Source organism: Candoia aspera, chromosome 1 (assembly GCF_035149785.1).
Source record: "Candoia aspera isolate rCanAsp1 chromosome 1, rCanAsp1.hap2, whole genome shotgun sequence".
NCBI lineage: Eukaryota > Metazoa > Chordata > Lepidosauria > Squamata > Boidae > Candoia > Candoia aspera.
Genome location: NC_086153.1, coordinates 11877115 through 11894823, shown reverse-complemented (window position 1 = coordinate 11894823; position 17709 = coordinate 11877115). Strand labels below are relative to the sequence as shown.

Here is a 17709-nt window from a genome sequence, read left to right as displayed (position 1 = left end):
GGTAGTCATCATTCAACTCTAGAAATTTAATTTAATTTAATTTAATTTAATTTAATTTAATTTAATTTAATTTAATTTAATTTAATTTAATTTAATTTAATTTAATTTAGAAACTTATATGGCTGTCGATCCTATGTACCATAACTCTGGCAGCTCAGAATGAGAACAATCAAAAGATCAAAGAAGCAATAAAAACCAACATCCCCCAAAACCCAGTGCCTGAAAACAATACCTCCCAATACATAAACAAGCACGACCACTGAGCTTCAGCTTCTCCCTACCCCAACACTTGTAGGAAGAGCCCATTTTTTTAAGGTCCTCCAGAAGAATAGAAGGTGGGGGCCTCATGGATCTCAGTACACTGAGTAAATATGTACTTTTGTAGCTGAATGTTTCCCAGGAGTAAGTTCGGGGGAATATGTTTTTATCAGTATTTTTCTGGGATATCTACAGGAAACACATAAATAGGACATTTCAAATTAAATAGCAGGGGGAAGGGAGAAGGGAGAAGGAGAAGGAGAAGGAGAAGGAGAAGGAGAAGGAGAAGAAACAACTATAGGAGTATGTTGCAACCTTGAATTTTTTTGGACATGACATAATGATTTTGTCTTTCACTATGTAAGTTGTCATTGATTTGCCTCCTCACAGTACTGTATTCCCACATCTTTTGCCCAAAGACTGAGCAGATGCTCTTATTTGTTTATTTATTTATTTATCTTCTGGGTCGGTACATTGTCCCAGCCTATTTGGCTCAGTTACAAACTCAGAAGTTTCTGGTTCTGGCTATGAATCCAGAAAAATCAGTAAATTCAGCAACCTGGATAAACACGTGTGAATATAACCATACAATCTTAATGAGAAATGAATTTACACTAAATAATAATAATAATAATAATAATAATAATAATAATAATAATAAAATGTTCTTGTTGGTTATAATTTAGTTTAGGGAGAGAGTTGGTTTATGTCTTGTTATCCATCAGGATAGAGGAGATAATTGGTTCATGTTTAGACAAGAAGTGATTAAATTTGCACTTCCCAAACCAATATGAGAATACTTCATACCAAGGATTCCTAAAGGCATATATTGGAGGAAGAGAATCCCAGCAGATCATCTTTTTAAATAGTGCATTGAAAAATGCATGCATTAAAGAAACATGCAGACCCTAAATGGGCATATGGATGAAACTAGTGCAAAAATGACACTTTTATCTTACTCTTTTATCTCTTTTTTACCCTACTGTATTTTATTGTATTTTATCTCACCTTAGTATATTTTATCTTATTTTATTGCATTTTATCTGTTTCATTGTACCATATTTTATTGTGGCTGATGCCCAACTTTTTGATATGGTCAACTGACTAATCAATAAAGTTATATTATTATTATTATTATTATTATTATTATTATTATTATTATTATTATTATTATTATATTAGTACAGAAATGCAGTATGGTACACCACATGGCTGATAGAAATTGGCACATTAGGAAAAGTATGTACTTTTATTGCATAGATTAGGTGAAAAGGACTTGAAAATACCTACACTGTTTTAATTGCTTTCATTTCAGCTATTTTTTTAAAAAAACCTGCTAACTATGGGGGAAATGGGCTAGTATGAACCTGATTAGAAAGAATTAAGAGTGTAGCACTGGCTTTGGTGCATGTAGCTCATTCTTTATTAGTTGTGCTTTTTCTTGAAAATGGGCAGTGATGAGCATTTGCTGCAAAACTGAATCTAACAGCAATTTTGTGGATGAAGAAGATTCCCAGCCTTAAATGCTTACACCACTTTAATCACGTAGTAGATTCCCAATGGTTAACTTCAGAAAACATAATAAAGCATGACAATTAGCAATAAGTATAGGTAAAGGTAAAGGTTTCCCTTGATGTAAAGTCCAGTCGTGTCTGACTCTAGGGGGCGGTGCTCATCTCCGTTTCTAAGCCTTAGAGCCGGCGTTGTCATAGACACTTCCGGGTCATGTGGCCAGCATGACGACTCGGAACGCCGTTACCTTCCCGCCGAAGCGGTACCTATTGATCTACTCACATTTGCATGTTTTCGAACTGCTAGGTGAGCAGGAGCTGGGACGAGCAACGGGAGCTCACCCCGCCGCGCGGTTTCGAACCGCCGACCTTCCGATCGACAGCTCAGCGGTTTAACCCGCAGCACCACCGCGTCCCCATAGCAATAAGTATAAAAACTCTTAAATAAGAGTGACAATCCAACCCACTCAAATCAAATGAGTGAGACAGGATGAAAGCTTCCTTGGATCTGATTGAATTTAATTTGTGCATCCATTAAAATGCAACAATATAAATTTCATATGATTGCTTCCCATGTGTTTAATAGTTTTCCTCTTCTGCCACATTAAAAATTTCAATTCAGTAACAATTTTTGGATGTTTCAATTCAGAAACAATTTTTGGAATCATTCTGATTTATTTTACAGGGTTATTTTGAAGACAGAAAGAGACCCTGAAAGAAAAACATATATGCTATCTTGACCAACTAGGAAAAGATATTGGTTGGTGCAAAGTTAATCCAAAGTTCAGTTTTTCCAACTGGATTTCATAATTTAGAGATGAGACATTCTTCTCTTTTCAACTTTTTAGCAAACCTTATTTAGGTTCTTTCTTCTTCCCATTTGTCCACTTACCTCACCAGATTCATTGCAAGAAGTGATTGAAATTTAGCATTTTGATATGATTTGTCACAATGAAATAGCATCTTTGGTCTTCTCAAGGTCATCTTCAATCTCTGAGATCTCTCATTTTGGCAAATGCCCATGAATCACATCCCATGTTTGAACAAGGATAAGTACAGGCATCCAGTAGAAACCGTGAGGAAATTACATCTGTCATGATATCATAACACAAATGATGAAATTACATAATTTATAGACATTGTTCATAACATCTGACACTCTCTCCTAGCCTTTTAATACTAATTTTAATTTTTGTATTTGTTGAATTTTTTAAAAATTGTTTTTATGGTTTGATTATATGCTGCCCAGAGTCACATTTTCTGAGATGGGTGGCCATATAAATATGATACATAAATAAAATAAATAATTGGTGCCATTTTCATGAGGACATGATGTTGCATCTCTTCCTTTGCCTTCCCCTGTGGACACCTATGAGGAGGTAAGATTGACCTTCCTATAGACTATTTCTTCATTAACAAGATGGATCAACTAGGATTTTTTCCCTTCCTTTTTGTATAGACTGCCAGTACACCCATGATATTCTGATGATTTTCTATAGCTATGGACCTGGGTCAAGGGAAGGTGAATATCATAGCTTCCAATGTCTCCTTTCAAGACTGACTCTTCTCTGTGTGTCTCTGCTTTGTTTTTTTCCAGGTCTGTCAAAGTCCTTGGGGCTTATTGAAGGCTACGGTGGTCGTGGGAAAAGTGGCTTGCCTGCCACTCTTTCTCCAGAGGAGGAAGAGAAAGCCAAAGGACCCCATGAGAAATATGGCTACAATTCCTATCTCAGTGAGAAAATATCACTGGACCGCACCATACCAGATTATCGTCCAACTAAGTAAGTCTGAGACTTCCCACCAGAGAAGAGGAGCAGTAGTAGAGGGAGGCAGTTGTCTCTAGGGACAGATACTGGGATAAGGTGGAACAGTGTTCAAGGAGAGAGCTGTGTGTCTCTTGGCCCCGGGTCTTAAAAGCTAATTGGCTTCAGTGATAGAGCTACATTATCTGATCTGCAAAACCTTGATGACTAGCAGATGGCTGAAGAGAGATATAAGAGATACCAGGAAGAGCTGACTGCCAGTCCCATTGGCTTGATATATGGAATGTGAAAAGGTGCCATCTTCTTTTTACCTCATTTTTATCTTTTTTTTCCTCCTGCAACAATGGCTAGATGCAAAGTCATTGGTTTGAAATGTAATTTTGATTTGGTCTTAGGCTTCTACTTGTACTGTTTTCCAAATAATTGACTTGGGCCCGTGCTGAATCTTCTGGTCACTGCACAAAGATCAGTATGCAAAGCATGATAATGCTAATGCCAATGTGGTGGTGGTGATGATGATAATTATAATTTTGATTATGAGCAGGTAAAAGAAAGATGAGGTAAATAAAATTATTCCTCCTCCTCCTCCTCCTCTTTTAAGTTCTTCTGGCACAAAAATGATAACAAAATGGATGTTGGTTTAGCCTTTCTAGAAGTAATTGTAATGGTATGTGTGAATGACCTTGGGAGACAGGGCAATGAGACGCAGCTAAGGTAGCTTGGCCCACAGCAGGAATGTGGGCAGGACAAGAGGCTCAGAAGAGACCTTCCTTAGTTTCTTGCGCTGTAAAGGGGATGCGGGGGGGAGATGTACTTTCAGACTTGCAGGATTGATGTCAGCCCTCCCAGGTAAACTGGACAGGAAACACAAGATCAGCTAATTCTATTTTATTATAAGACTACATTAACAGATATAGGGACGCGGTGGCGCTGCGGGTTAAACCGCTGAGCTGTCGATCGGAAGGTCGGCGGTTCGAAACCGTGCGGCGGGGTGAGCTCCCGTTGCTCGTCCCAGCTCCTGCTCACCTAGCAGTTCGAAAACATGCAAATGTGAGTAGATCAATAGGTACCACTTCAGCGGGAAGGTAACGGCGTTCCGAGTCGTCATGCCGGCCACATGACCCGGAAGTGTCTATGACAACGCCGGCTCCAAGGCTTAGAAACGGAGATGAGCACCGCCCCCTAGAGTCGGACACGACTGGACTTTACGTCAAGGGAAACCTTTACCTTTACCTTACATTAACAGAATCTTGGAAGTCTGAAAATACAAATCTCCCACCCTCCCTATTTACCACTAGAGTAATTAGGGTGGGCCCTTTCTAAGTTTCTTTGTTACTCTGTTCTGGGCTCCTTTCTCTTTTATCTGATCTTTTCCTAGGCAGTATCTCTTCCACCACCACCCGTCCCATCTTCCATGGCCACCCTCACATTCCATCACACCCAGGAACTACCAGGAGAGAATCTACCCATCTGGTCTAGGCATCCAGAGAGGGCCTGATGAGGGTCCTCCCTCTTTGGGAGGTTCATACAGTATGGACTATGCCACAGGCCTTCTGAGTTGCAGGCCCCCCTGCCCCTCCCCCCGGAGTATCATCCTCCCAGAAATACAAATGGCCCTACTTAGAATTTGCAAACAAATTAAAACGCTCTGGGTTGAGTGTGCTGTTGGTCCTTAGCTGTCCTTGGTGCCTTCTTACATTCTGTGTTTTACCATTTTTCTTCTTCATATGGTATACTTTATCTTGTTGTTACCTGCCCAGAGTCTGCTAGCATAGGAACTGGAGATAAATATTGGAAATAAATAAAATAATAAGCGTTAGAGTCACATCTGCTTTGTGGCTTCCTAATCTACTGCATTTTTGGAAAACCCATGATAATACCTACAAGCAATGTTTCTCAACCTTGGCAAATTTAAGCTGTGTGGACTTCAACTCCCAGAATTCCTCAGCCAGCCTAAAGTTGCCAAGGGTGAGAAACACTGACCTACAGCAATGGCCAGAAAGGGATCAAAGCCCCAGAGGTTATCGGTCCTAGCAGGAAGCTTAGTAGTTTCCAGGTGTGGATAATAGTAATGCAGTCGCTTTTTTCAAAGTGAAATGGGGCAAAGGCCCCTTTAGGAAATGTTTACTGGGCCTCAGCGAAGCAGGTTGACAGGGCCCTTGGGGAGCCCTGGCCTCAACAGCTTATCCAAGGATGTCAAACAGCTTTCCCAGCTGATCTTAGTACAGCAGATTGATCAAGAGAGATGCTTTGCTCCAGGCATCTATATATTTCATCTTAGCATAAATATGTAGGCCTTGAATCACAATTTCTTTTCTTCAAATGTGGAAAATAAGAACTTTTGTCTGACCTTGTAAATGATTTAAAATGACACCAGCAGCCTCTCTTCACATTCGAGCCAAGCTTTGAGTAGCTGTCAACCTGGTCCTTTTTTCAAGGTGTACATCATCTCCCAAAAGGTGAGATTAATGCACCAACACATTTCTTTGTTTGGATCTGTGCTGATGTTAACAGCAGGTCTGATTCCTTCTATTGCAAATGTTCATAACATTAGTTTCAATGGTAATGCAGTCAAAATGGCATCAGTTGTGTATAAGCTTTGGGGGAGTTTGAAGGTTTGCCAAAGATAATACAATTTATAAAATATACAAGGAGGAAAAAAAAAGGCCCAGTGAAGTGGAGACTTCAAAGCAATCCAGTGAGGACTGTGTGTGATTAGGAAACACAGTATGTGGACAGACTATGGGGAAAGTGAGTTGTGAACTGTGTGGGAGAGGGAACACAATGACATTTCCTTAAAAAGGGCATAATTGGCTAATTTGAAAAGCAATCATTTCATTGCAGGTCCTGCTTATAGGGGGTGAAGTTTCTGCTTTGGGGCAGATGTTTGAAGCAAATGGGTTGTTGAATCTTGATTCTTCTAGGTAGGTAGTATAGCATACAACTGTGCCAGGGTAATTGACCTGTTTTTATTTTATTTATTTTATTTTTTTATCCCGCCTTTATTATTTTTATAAATAACTCAAGGAGGTGAACATACCTAATACTCCTTCCTCCTCCAATTTGCCCCACAGCAACAACCCTGTGAGGTGAGTTGGGCTGAGAGAGAGGGACTGGCCCAGGGTCACCCAGCTGGCCTTCATGACTGAGGCGGGACTAGAACTCTCAGCCTCCTGGTTTCTAGCCCGTTACCTTAACCACTAGACCAAATTGGCCTGTTGATGATGTGTAGTGGCTCTGTATATTTATCTCTCTCAAATTCCCTCTCCCCGCTTTGTTAAAGTCCCTTTGGGAGATGCATTTCATCTCTAACCAGTGTGAATGCCTGTGTGTCAATTCCAAACCACGTGGAGTTCACAGTCTGCTCTTCTGCAGCCTGTAGATGCTGAATTATGTATTGAAATGCCAATTTCAATATATTGGAGGACGTGCATTGCTTTTCTTTCATCCAGAAAAAATAATAATAAAAAAAAATAGGTTTTCACATGGGAAAGCAAGCAGTTGTAAAGCAATGCAATATACAACAGGGAAACTGGATTGGGTGGGGAAGATGATGTTATAAAGAAGAAAATGAATCAGATCTGGGTTTTATTCTAAACATATCCAGGTTCTGCTTTAACCAAACCCTCTTGCCTTGTTCACATGTGCTGCTCAGTCTCTGATGTCCAAAATGTTGTGTGTTCAAAATGTGAACTAAGGGATTATAGCCATATTGATTGACCGATGCGTTGATTTTGTACCAACAAGTCAGTGTAGATCTGTGGGGTCCTTGGTGGTCTCTGAGCTTGGTTGTTTGCTTGCAGACGTTTCATTACCTGACTAGGTAACATCACCGGTGCTAGTGAGTGTGGGGTTTACTCCCTGTTTATATGCAGTAGCTTGCCCTGCCAGTGTTGGTGGGGGTGTGGTTTTCTCCTTGGCAGTTCCTTGATTAGCATATTGTTTTCTGATTGATTGTTTGTCTGGTGTTAATCCCTGCTTATCTGGGTGTTGGTTGCTGTAGAGGATGTGCTCTGGTCTTTTTGTTTCTTTCTTAGCTTTTTTACTGTCTCTTTTGAATGGTGTGTAAATGTGGTTTATCTCTATGTGATAATTAGAGATAAATGTGGTTTATCTCTGTCATGAGTACTGATGGCGAGCAGGAGGGGGCCTCTATCCAGGGGGGAAAACGCATGCGTAGTACTGAGGAGTTAAGCAGCCATTCAAAGAGACACAGGTCAGACCCGCCTTAACTTTTGGGGTTTATCTGTCTGGGTTTTTCCCACGCTTCTTCAGTTTGTTAGGATTCTGTTTTATGTAGCAGTAATAAACACTAGAGACCTACTCCTCGTCTCAGCGTGATTTCTGACTGTTAGGACAATCTCTATCTCTATGTGTGTCAAGAAACTACCAAGAAACTATGTATCTATGTATCAAGGAACTACCAAGGAGAAACCTGCCCCCCCTACCCCTGGCAGGGCAAGCTACTGTAGATAAACAGGGAGCAAACCCCACACTCACTCGCACTGATGATGTTACCTAGTCAGGTAGTGAAATGTCTGCAAGCAAAGAACCAAGCTCAGAGAGCACCAAGGACTCCACAGTTCAGCCCTGAGCTACAGATATTCTCTTCTGTTGGAATCAGTGGCAATCCTTAGTGACTAGATAGACAGACCTTCTCTGAGATGAGGAGTCCCCAAGCTGGCCCTTCAGGTCTCCCAAGAGTGCATTCATCATGGCAGCATTTGGGTCCATCCATCCTGCTCCTATTTGTTCTCTTCTTCTCTTTCCTCCTAACTTTCCTACCACTATGGACTTCTCAAGAAATTTGGGTTTTTACATAATGTACCCAAAACCTGGTAATTTGAGCCTGGCCATTTGTACCTTGAATGAGAACACTGGATCGATTGCTTTACGATCCATTCATTTGTTTGCTTACCTATCCATAGAATTCTCAGGAGGTGTAGATCTGTTACGACATCTGAATATCTTTTCCAAGACCTTCATTGCTGCACTACCAAGTACTCCTCTGAAGCCTATTTCTTGACTGCTGGTTCAGTTACTGATGATAGTCGATCCCCCAAAGCAGAAACTATCCATCACTTCAATATCTTCATTGTCAGTTCTAAGGGCAGTTGCTGTACCTGTTGCCATAAATTTGGTGTTCCTTACATTTAATTACAGTCACATGTTTTCCCCTGTGCTCCTTGACTTTCATTACTACAGCTTGCAGATCGTTTGTATCTCCAGCTATCAGAGTGGTGTCATCAGCATAGCACAGGCTATTAATGTTTCTTATTCCAGTTCTGAAAACATACTCATCTCCTTCCAATCCAGGCTCCCTCAATGTATATTCAGCATATAGGTTAAATAAATAAGTGAGAATATGCAGCCTTGTCTCACTCCTTTGCTGATCTGGAGCTAGTCTATTTCACCATGTTCCATTCATACCCTGGCTTCCTGTTCCGTGCACAGATTTCTCATGAGAACAATGAGATGTTCTGGTATTTCCATTTTCCTAATGCCATTTCTCAGCTTGACATGGTCGACCCAATTGAAGGCTTTTCTATAATGAAGCACATATTAACTTATTTGTGGTATTCTTTGGCTTTCTCAATTATCCAGCATGCATCAGCAATAATGGTTCATGTTTCTTTGCCTTTTCTAAACATCTGGCATAATCCTTTACATGTAGGGTTCTAATCTGTCCTGATAGGGGCTGTGGGGCTCAGTGGTTAAGATGCTGAGTCAGAGGACCATTAAAGTTGGCAGCTCAGCAGTTCGAAATCCGAGACCGTGAGCTGCTTGACGGAGTGAGCTCCCGTCAACTTGCCCCAGCTCCTGCTAACCTAGCAGTTTGAAAGCATGCAAATGCAAGCAGATAAATAGGTACCACTTTGGTGGGAAAATAACAGGGACATGAAAGGAGCCTATTCGGGCGTCCCCCAGGTAACAGTGACATCACTGGCAAATCCTTTCAATACAGAAGCACCTTGGTAGGTGCTTCTGACACACACACACACAAACATCTGTGCTGATGATCAAAAGCATTATTTGCCACTACATGAAATTAAGAATATTGTGCAATTGACACTCAGTTAAGTCTCCCTTCTTTGGTATTATCTGGAGACTGACCTCTTCCACTGTGTAATTCTCCAGATTTGTTGACATAGCTTGGTTAGAATCATTACTGATTCTTCTACTGTTGCCTTCCATATTTTTGTAGATATTCCATCAGTTCCTGTAGCCTCAGTCTGGAACCTCATTTTCAACTGGGAGAGCTTCTGAAAGACTTCTCGCTTTCTGTATCTGTTTCTATCATCAGAGTCTTTACAGATGTTGTCACAATACGGCTTCTTGTCTCTAATAGCTCATTGAAATTCCTTGTTAATTCCTTTCTCTAATCTTTGTCTTCCTTGACTTTGGCTTCTCTTCCCTTCTTGGCAATTCCCACCATTTCTTTATGACATCTAGTTTGCACCCAGGGAGATACAGTACAAAAACAGCAGGGAGAGAAAATGATCAGCATTTCAGATAGCCTTTTGTACAGTTACTCATACAGAATGAACTTTGATTGACTGCAAGCAATGTTTATGGGAAGGGAAGAGGTAAGCTGTGATTGGTTCAGGTTAGGCCAATGGAACCAGCCTTTGTTTTTCAGTTGTCCATAAGCATCACCAGATGAAAATTGTTCTTAGGTGGACTAATGGCATAGGCCGTTCATTCTGTCTCTCTGAGAATGTGAAGCTGGATGGCATAATTCCTGAGAATATCAGAATTTTTCAAAGGTAGACATTTCTAATAGAGAAATATGTGAGGGCAAAGCTGTATCAAGCTGAATGTTCACACAACTTGCTTAGTCCAGGTTATAAATTGCTCTCTTCACAAAACATGGCATGCCCATTTTTTAGAAAACTCACAAATGTATTGTGGCTTAATGTCATGACTTGGTTCATCCAACCTGTTAAGACAATGGTTGGGCTCCTGCCTGTGGTGTTCACAGGGGGAGATCAAACCAGGCAAGATGGTGGCTGCAGCATCAAGATCAAAGCTCAACTCTTTTTTATGCTGCATATGCAAATAAAAGGGGTGGGGCTTGGACAGGGAAGTTGTGTAGTGTGACCCACACCTTGCCCTTTCTGACCCTTTCTGAAAACACCACTATTTCTCACACCATGCTGAACCACAGTCTACGAACTCCATTTTAAAGTCTAGCAAGATATGGGAACATGCCTCCTGCTGCCATTTGTACCTTTCCTGCCCCATTAACATTGTTTCTGTAGCCTCAGCTTGAATAACCCTCTTTACCACAACTTTCAAATCTGTCCATAAAAGTAGTTTTTCCAGCTTTGAAGCTTTGTCTCATAGCATTGTTCAAGTTGGAGGCAGAGGCATCCATGGGGGAGGGAATTTTAAAAAGTCAAGATGGTGGCTGCAATCCCATGATTAAATCCCCATTCCTTTTTTACATTTTGTATTTTGCACATACAATGTTCATTAATATTTTGCACATACACTATTTATTAAAACCAGGGGCAGGACTTTGTGCAGCTGCAATCGCCATTTTGATTGTCTTGACCCCTCCTCCTACAGAAGCCCCCAGAGGGAGCAAAAGTCTGTAGCTCACTTAATTGTTTATTTTCTTTCCAATCTATTTCTTGCTATTTTCCTGCCTTCTACCTTCAGAATACCAGCTTCCACTGTCCCCCTCCACCACTGCCTTATTTGGCAGGCATCAACTGTGACTTTGATTGTGGATTTTATGGAAGCAGAAGACAACAGCAATGACAACAATTAACTCAAGTGTTTTAGCTTCTGATTAAAATGGAGGCAAGTCAAAGGAATTTAGCCTAATTGGGTTTCAGATTGCTGCATTAGCAGGGGATCCAGCATTCTAAAGTATGTATTACTTTCAGCAAAACTCCAGAGGACATATACAGTACAGACTAATGGGCTCACTAGGCAATTCACAAACCAACAGATTCAAGGAAGCCAGCAGGCTTTTCCCCTCCCATTTGCTGTTTTTTAATCTTATTTTTAAAAAGTGTATGAGTTTCAAGGTTTCCCTTCAGTTAAAATAGCTTGACTTTTTTTTCTTAGAACAAGGAATTGGGAAAGAAAACTGGAATTAAATGTCATCCAAATTTTGCCCAACAGGACCTCCTGAATTGTTTGAGGCAGTGGAATAAGTGTCCAAATTACATTAAGCCTGAATTTTTTAAACCATTGTTTCTTGAAAAAAGGTATAATGGCCTGGATCACACATAAAGCTAACTGAAAAGCAAGCAAACATATTAAATCTGAGAGTATCTTCTTTGGCACAGGGGGATAATATATAGTTTTGGCCTCACACATCATGCTAAGCCATGGTTTGTTTTGTGGAACAAGACAGTATTTACTTGGATTTATAATCTGGATTTGTAAACTGTAGTGATTGGATTCATACATTGTGTAAACAAAAACAAAATTAAGAAAAAAACTGATCCAGGATCAAGACAAGATCAAGAAAAGTAACTGTTCCTCTCTTTTCTACACTGGGCAGTCGACCCTAGAACACTGCATCCAATTCTGCGTGCCACATTTAGGAAGAACATTGAGAAGAAGAGAATAGCCATTATGATGGGGCCTGGACGAGTGTAAGGATGGAGAACCCAGGGGCAATGGTTAATTGCACCTGGGTGCTCTAACCTTACACATCAAAGGGAAGGAAGGATAGAGGAGAGACTACAGGCAATGAAGGGGCAAGGGATGAGAAGAGAGCAGATGGCAGCAACCCCATTCACAACTGAGAGACTGAGAGGCCACCATCACGCAAGCTGTCAACGCAGAGGAAGGGGTGGGACAAAGAAAAGGCGAGAAGACAAAGGAGGGAGGCGGGAGGAAGTGGAGCCAGTTGTGGCTTTGACAGTCTGAGGTAAAGACCTAATAAAGAACTTCGCATATCCATCATGGCTTGTGCTGTGAGTTTCTGAAATTAGGCCTTAAAATAAAAACCTCACAAAGAGTAAGGCTATGAGAATAGTTAAAACTATTGAGTATGCTTAGTCTAGAGAAAAGAAGGCTGCAGGAAGACATGATACCTGACAAACTGCTTGTCTCCAACTGTTTCTGCCTGCCCAGTATGTTCCAGCAGAGTGGCTGTGCTCCACTTCCCCTCCATTAAACATTGCCATCATGTGGGACCTAGGAAGTGGGCCTTCTCTGTTGCGGCCTCCACCCTCTGGAACAGCATCCCCCCAGATATAAGGATGGCACCCACTCTCCTAGCATTCCAGAAAGCTTTAAAAACCTGGCTTTGGTCCCAGGCCTGGGGCTGATGTTTATGGTTTGTTCAATGGCCCCTGTTCTGTTTTGTTGATTTTGCTGTCTATTTTAGTCTGGCCTGTCTGTTTGATTTAACGTTTTTAGCTGTTTTTATGTTTTCTCTAGTTTTGTACACCACCCAGGGCCCACTGGAGTTGGGTGCCCAATAAAAATAATAATAATAATAATAATTTTCAAGTATCTGAAGGACTGTCATATAAAGCCAAGGGATATCATGCACAGTTGTTCCATAAGACGGAACAATGAGTTTAAATTATAAGGACTGGACACCAGGAAGAATATCCTAATGGTAAGAACCGTTCAACAGTGGAGCAGATTCAGGAGGGATGGACTCTCCTTCACTAGAATTGTTTAATCAGAGGCTAGTTGGCTGTCTGGCATGGATATTGCAGTTGTACATTCCTGTACTGGGTACAGGATTTGACTAGATGGTCTTCAGGGTCCCTTCCTACCTTTAAATTATATCATTCTATGAAAAGACATTTTGGTTTAGCCCCATGCATAAACAGGAAGGCAAAAATCTTCCTGTTGGGCCCTAAGCTTTCAAACTGATCACTTCCTTTTCCTGTTCAAGCAAGAGCTTTACCTGGATGAGAATGGTGTTCCATTAACTGGATTTTTCAACCCTTTCTGGCTTTGACTATAGCAATGTGAGAAATTGTGGACTGGGGAAAGCAGTGGTAGGAAGAGTAGCAATAAACAATCAAGATACAGAAGGGGAGTCTGCTCACAGCTTATCTCATAAAGGGCAACTCAGCCCAAGTAGCAAGAAACTGGGAAGAAATGTTTCAAATCATTCAAAGAATCTCTGCATTAATGAATTCACTATAAATAAGGCTGGGAAATTTCTCTTCTGGATTCCAACATGTTGTATTTACTCAAAGACCTGCATTAAAGAAACCTTCCTGAAATCTTCATAGTTCTTGCTTCCTTTGAATCATAGAAGCATAGGGTTGGAAGGGACCTTGGAGGTCTTCTAGTCCAACCCACTGCCAAGGCAGGAATCTTCATATCATCTCAGACAAATGGTTGTCTGATCTTTTCTTGAAAACCTCCAGTGATGGAGCACCCACAACTCCGGGAGGCAAGCTGTCCCACTGCTTAATAGTTCTCACTGTCAGGAAATTCCTCCTTGTTTCCAGGTTGGATCTCCCTCTGATGAGCTTCCACCCATGGCACAACAGAGAATAAATCATCTCCTCTTCCCTGTGGCAGCCATTCAAGTATTGGAAGACAGCTATCATGTCTCCCTTCAGTCAATCTTTTGGTTAAGCTAAACATACCTAGTTCCTTTAGCCGTTCTTCATAGGATTTAGCCTCCAGTCCCCTTATCATCTTTGTTGCTCTTCCCTGCACTCTTTCTAGGGCCTCAGCATCTTTTTTGTATTGTGGTGACCAGAACTGGATGCAGGATTCCAATTGTGGCCTCACCAGTGTGGTCTAGAGCAGTATTATCACTTCCCGTGATCTTGATATTATCCCTCTGTTGATTTAGCCCAGGAATGCACTGGTTCTTTCGGCAGCTGCACCACACTGCTGACTCATTCTTAAGTGATGGTCTTGTTCAGCTGTGTGGGGCTTGACATCCTAAGCCCCTTGATCCCAGCTTATAAATCCCAAATGAGGGTTCTCAGTAGTACATTCTGATCCACGCCCAGATTGAATTATGTTGTGGTGCAAATAAGTATCATCGGGTCTCACTTCTGCAGATATCTTCCTGTGGTTGCAGTGCTCCACTCATCTCACCCAGAGAGCAACTCTGGGCAGTTAGGGTTAAGACCATCCTCCTGAAACTGGTATAACATAGGCAGCCTCTGAGCTGATAACGATTGCAATAAATCAGAAGGAAAGCAAGGTGGACATTACCCCCAAATACTTCTACTTGTGCAGTAGAAGAACTTAAAGAATAAAGCAGAAATACATTCTCTAAATCAGAGGTCACATCTTGAGAACTCAGGGATGCACATGGCTCTAAAAGTCTTTAAGTCTACCCCTTAGAGGTCTCCAGATGTTCTCACCAACTGATTGTTAACATGGGAGGGGGATCATATATTTACCATATTTCATTCCTTTTGATTATGTGCCATCAAGTTGTTGTTGACCCCTAGCAACCACATAGATGTTTTTCCAGGACAATCCGTCCCTAATCTGGTCTTTCAGGTCTTCCAATGGTGCATTCATCTCCACTGTAACTGAGTTTATCCACTTTGCTGCTGGTTGTGCTCTTCTTCTCTTTCCTTCTACCTTTCATAGCATTAGAGCCATCTCCAGAGAGCTAGATCTTTACATGTCTGAAGTAGGATAATTTGAGCCTGGTCATTTTCTGCCTTGAGTGAGAATTTTGATTTGTTCAATGATCCACTTGATTGGTTTCTTGGCTGTCCATAGTATTCTCAGAGGTCTTCTCCAAGACCAAAGTTTATAAGATCCATACTGTTCCTATCTTGCTTCTTCAAAGTCCAACTTTTACTTCCACAGAGTGTCGCAGGGATACCATGGCTTGCACAATTCTAACGTTTGTAGGTATAGACATATCATGGCATTTGAATATATTTTCCACATTTCACTCCTTTAAAAAGAAGCAAAGATTGGTCAAATTGAGTTCAAGTCTTGGCCCCATCCTTTTCTTTGTCATGGCCCTTCCCACTTCAGGGAATGTAGTCTGTGTGGACCAATCAAAGGCCAAGTACAGACCTTGGCCTGAAAAAAGGTTGTGCTTTTCTGGTTCAGCTACTCTACTACTTGTAGGGAAATAAGTTAATAATGCCCATATTTTGTATTCATTATATTTTAATTGTTTTATGTGTAATTGTTTTAAGTGTTTTTATAGTTCTATTGTTGTAAGCTGCCCAGGGTCACTTGCTGAGATGGGCGGCTATAGAAATCAAATAAATAAGTAAACAAACAAACAAACACTGAAAGCCACTTCTCTTTCTGTGAGCTCAATCAAAGGGTTCTATCAACAGGTATTTTCAGAGAGGAATGTATTTGTGCAGTCAGAAGGCCGCTTGCCTAGTGCTTCATAAATTAGGCACAAACTGACTTCCTATTGATAACCCCCTTTGAAGAATTGCAGATGTAAAACAATGAGCAAAGCACAAAGAAAAATATGCACGTAAATCAAAGCTCGTTCTTCGGAAAGTTTGGGGAAGCTGAGTGTATGCAGCTTGCAAGAGATCTCTCTCCCTTTTCTGGCACTGCGTTCTCTGAAGCACCACATAATCACATGCAGCTCAATTAATTTTCTGGTTGATCTTGGGGTTTGAATCAAGCATTCTTCAACTAATCCACTTTAATCAGGGCAATAACTGACACTCTCAGTATGAATTGGAGCTTTGAAAGAGGTTGTTTTCTACTGAGAGAAGCCAAAAGCTGTGTGTGTGTATGTGTGAGCGTGTGTGTTGCAGACTTTGGGGTGTTTTCTCATAGTGCTAAGGCATGTTTCTATGGGAGACACTGTTGCAAAGTGAAGAATGTTTCTCTGGAAAAGTGTTCCACAGCTATTTTTTTTCTTTCCCCCCCTTTTCCTATGGAATGTGTGTCCAATTGCTTAAAGGCTCATGCAATTAATTGCTAACATAATGGATGAATTCTTAAGATGTGAAAATCTTTGGAGGGGCACCTTGCTTCACAGGAGCTTTGACTGAAAGCACACCTTCAAAGCGAAGCAGTAAGGTAAAGTGAAGCCACACCTTGCTTTTATTCATTGGAGAGGAGTAGCTGCTTCACTTGGCTCCCCTCTGCAACAGAGCTTCTGCACATATGTAGATGCCCTTGTTACTGAAGCAAAGAGGCTGGTGGAGGTGGATTAGTTCTCCTTTGATGAAGCATTGAGGTGGAGAAATTTGCTTCCACAAAGCAAAGACCTTATCAGGATGGGCTGCTGCCAATTCACTGTGGCCTAATTAATTCAACACAGATTGGATGAAATGATTCCATTCAAATCCAAACTTAAATTTGTAGTTACCTCCCACCTCTTAAGCTCTGCATTTATATGTACAGCCCTTCAGGTAAGCTAAAGGTGAGATAGAACAAGAAGATTGACCTGCACAAGGTTCCTGCTTATAGGCACAGAAAATTCCATCATGTTTTGCTGTCCATCACTTTTGCTGGTGTTCATAATTGGCAATAGTGCATGCCAATTGCAAATTTTGGAAGACTTGGATATGGTTTATCCATGCTTCTTTCAATTCCCAGATTCACTCTTAAGAAAAGAAGAGGAAAGTATCATATTGGTAACACTAGCATACTTATTACCCCTTGATACACTGTATGTAGAGATCATATGTTAGAGGGATCATTAAAATATTTTTTTTTATTATTTTGCAATATACCTAGAGACATTTTGTTATTGAATGAATGAGTGAATGATATGCTGAAATAAGGTACCTGTTGGGAACCATCAGGAGTCTATTAACACTTCCCACTTGGGGCAAATTGTTTTTTATTCCCCCTTGGGACCTGTCCAGGGTCCTGAAACACCTCTCTCCGATCAATCTTGCTATCCAATGTCTTAATATTTTACATTGGATTTTTATAACCCAGTCTCCTTGTTTTGTATATTTGATTCAGAGGTATCCATAGCTGACTTCCTCCACAGGGACTTTAGAAGCATAGAACATGCTTCATGTTCAGAAGGTCTAGGATAGGTCTTTGACATTTCCAGTAATTCCTGGAAAGGAATCCTGTCTGTAACATTGGGGTGCTACTGGTAGACTGTGGCTCTCAAAGCTGGGATAGAAGAATCCAACCTCATCTGGGAATCAGAGAAGTCCCCCAAGGAAAGCAAACATTGCTTTTGTTCCTGATTGGATTTTTCTGAGCTATAAGAAGGAAGGAAAACTGTAAATTGCTGGAAAGAGCATCCTAGAGTG

At 41.0% G+C, this 17709-nt stretch overlaps 1 protein-coding gene across 1 annotated transcript in view; it reads left to right on the top strand.

The window, feature by feature from the left end:
- The window catches only part of GALNT17 (polypeptide N-acetylgalactosaminyltransferase 17), a 260211-nt gene that overhangs the window by 100284 nt on the left and 142218 nt on the right, over positions 1 to 17709 (top strand). Inside the window, exon 2 of the mRNA XM_063297376.1 lies at positions 3367 to 3550. Coding sequence (XP_063153446.1) covers positions 3367 to 3550 — 184 coding nt within the window. The remainder of the gene's footprint in view (positions 1 to 3366; positions 3551 to 17709) is intronic.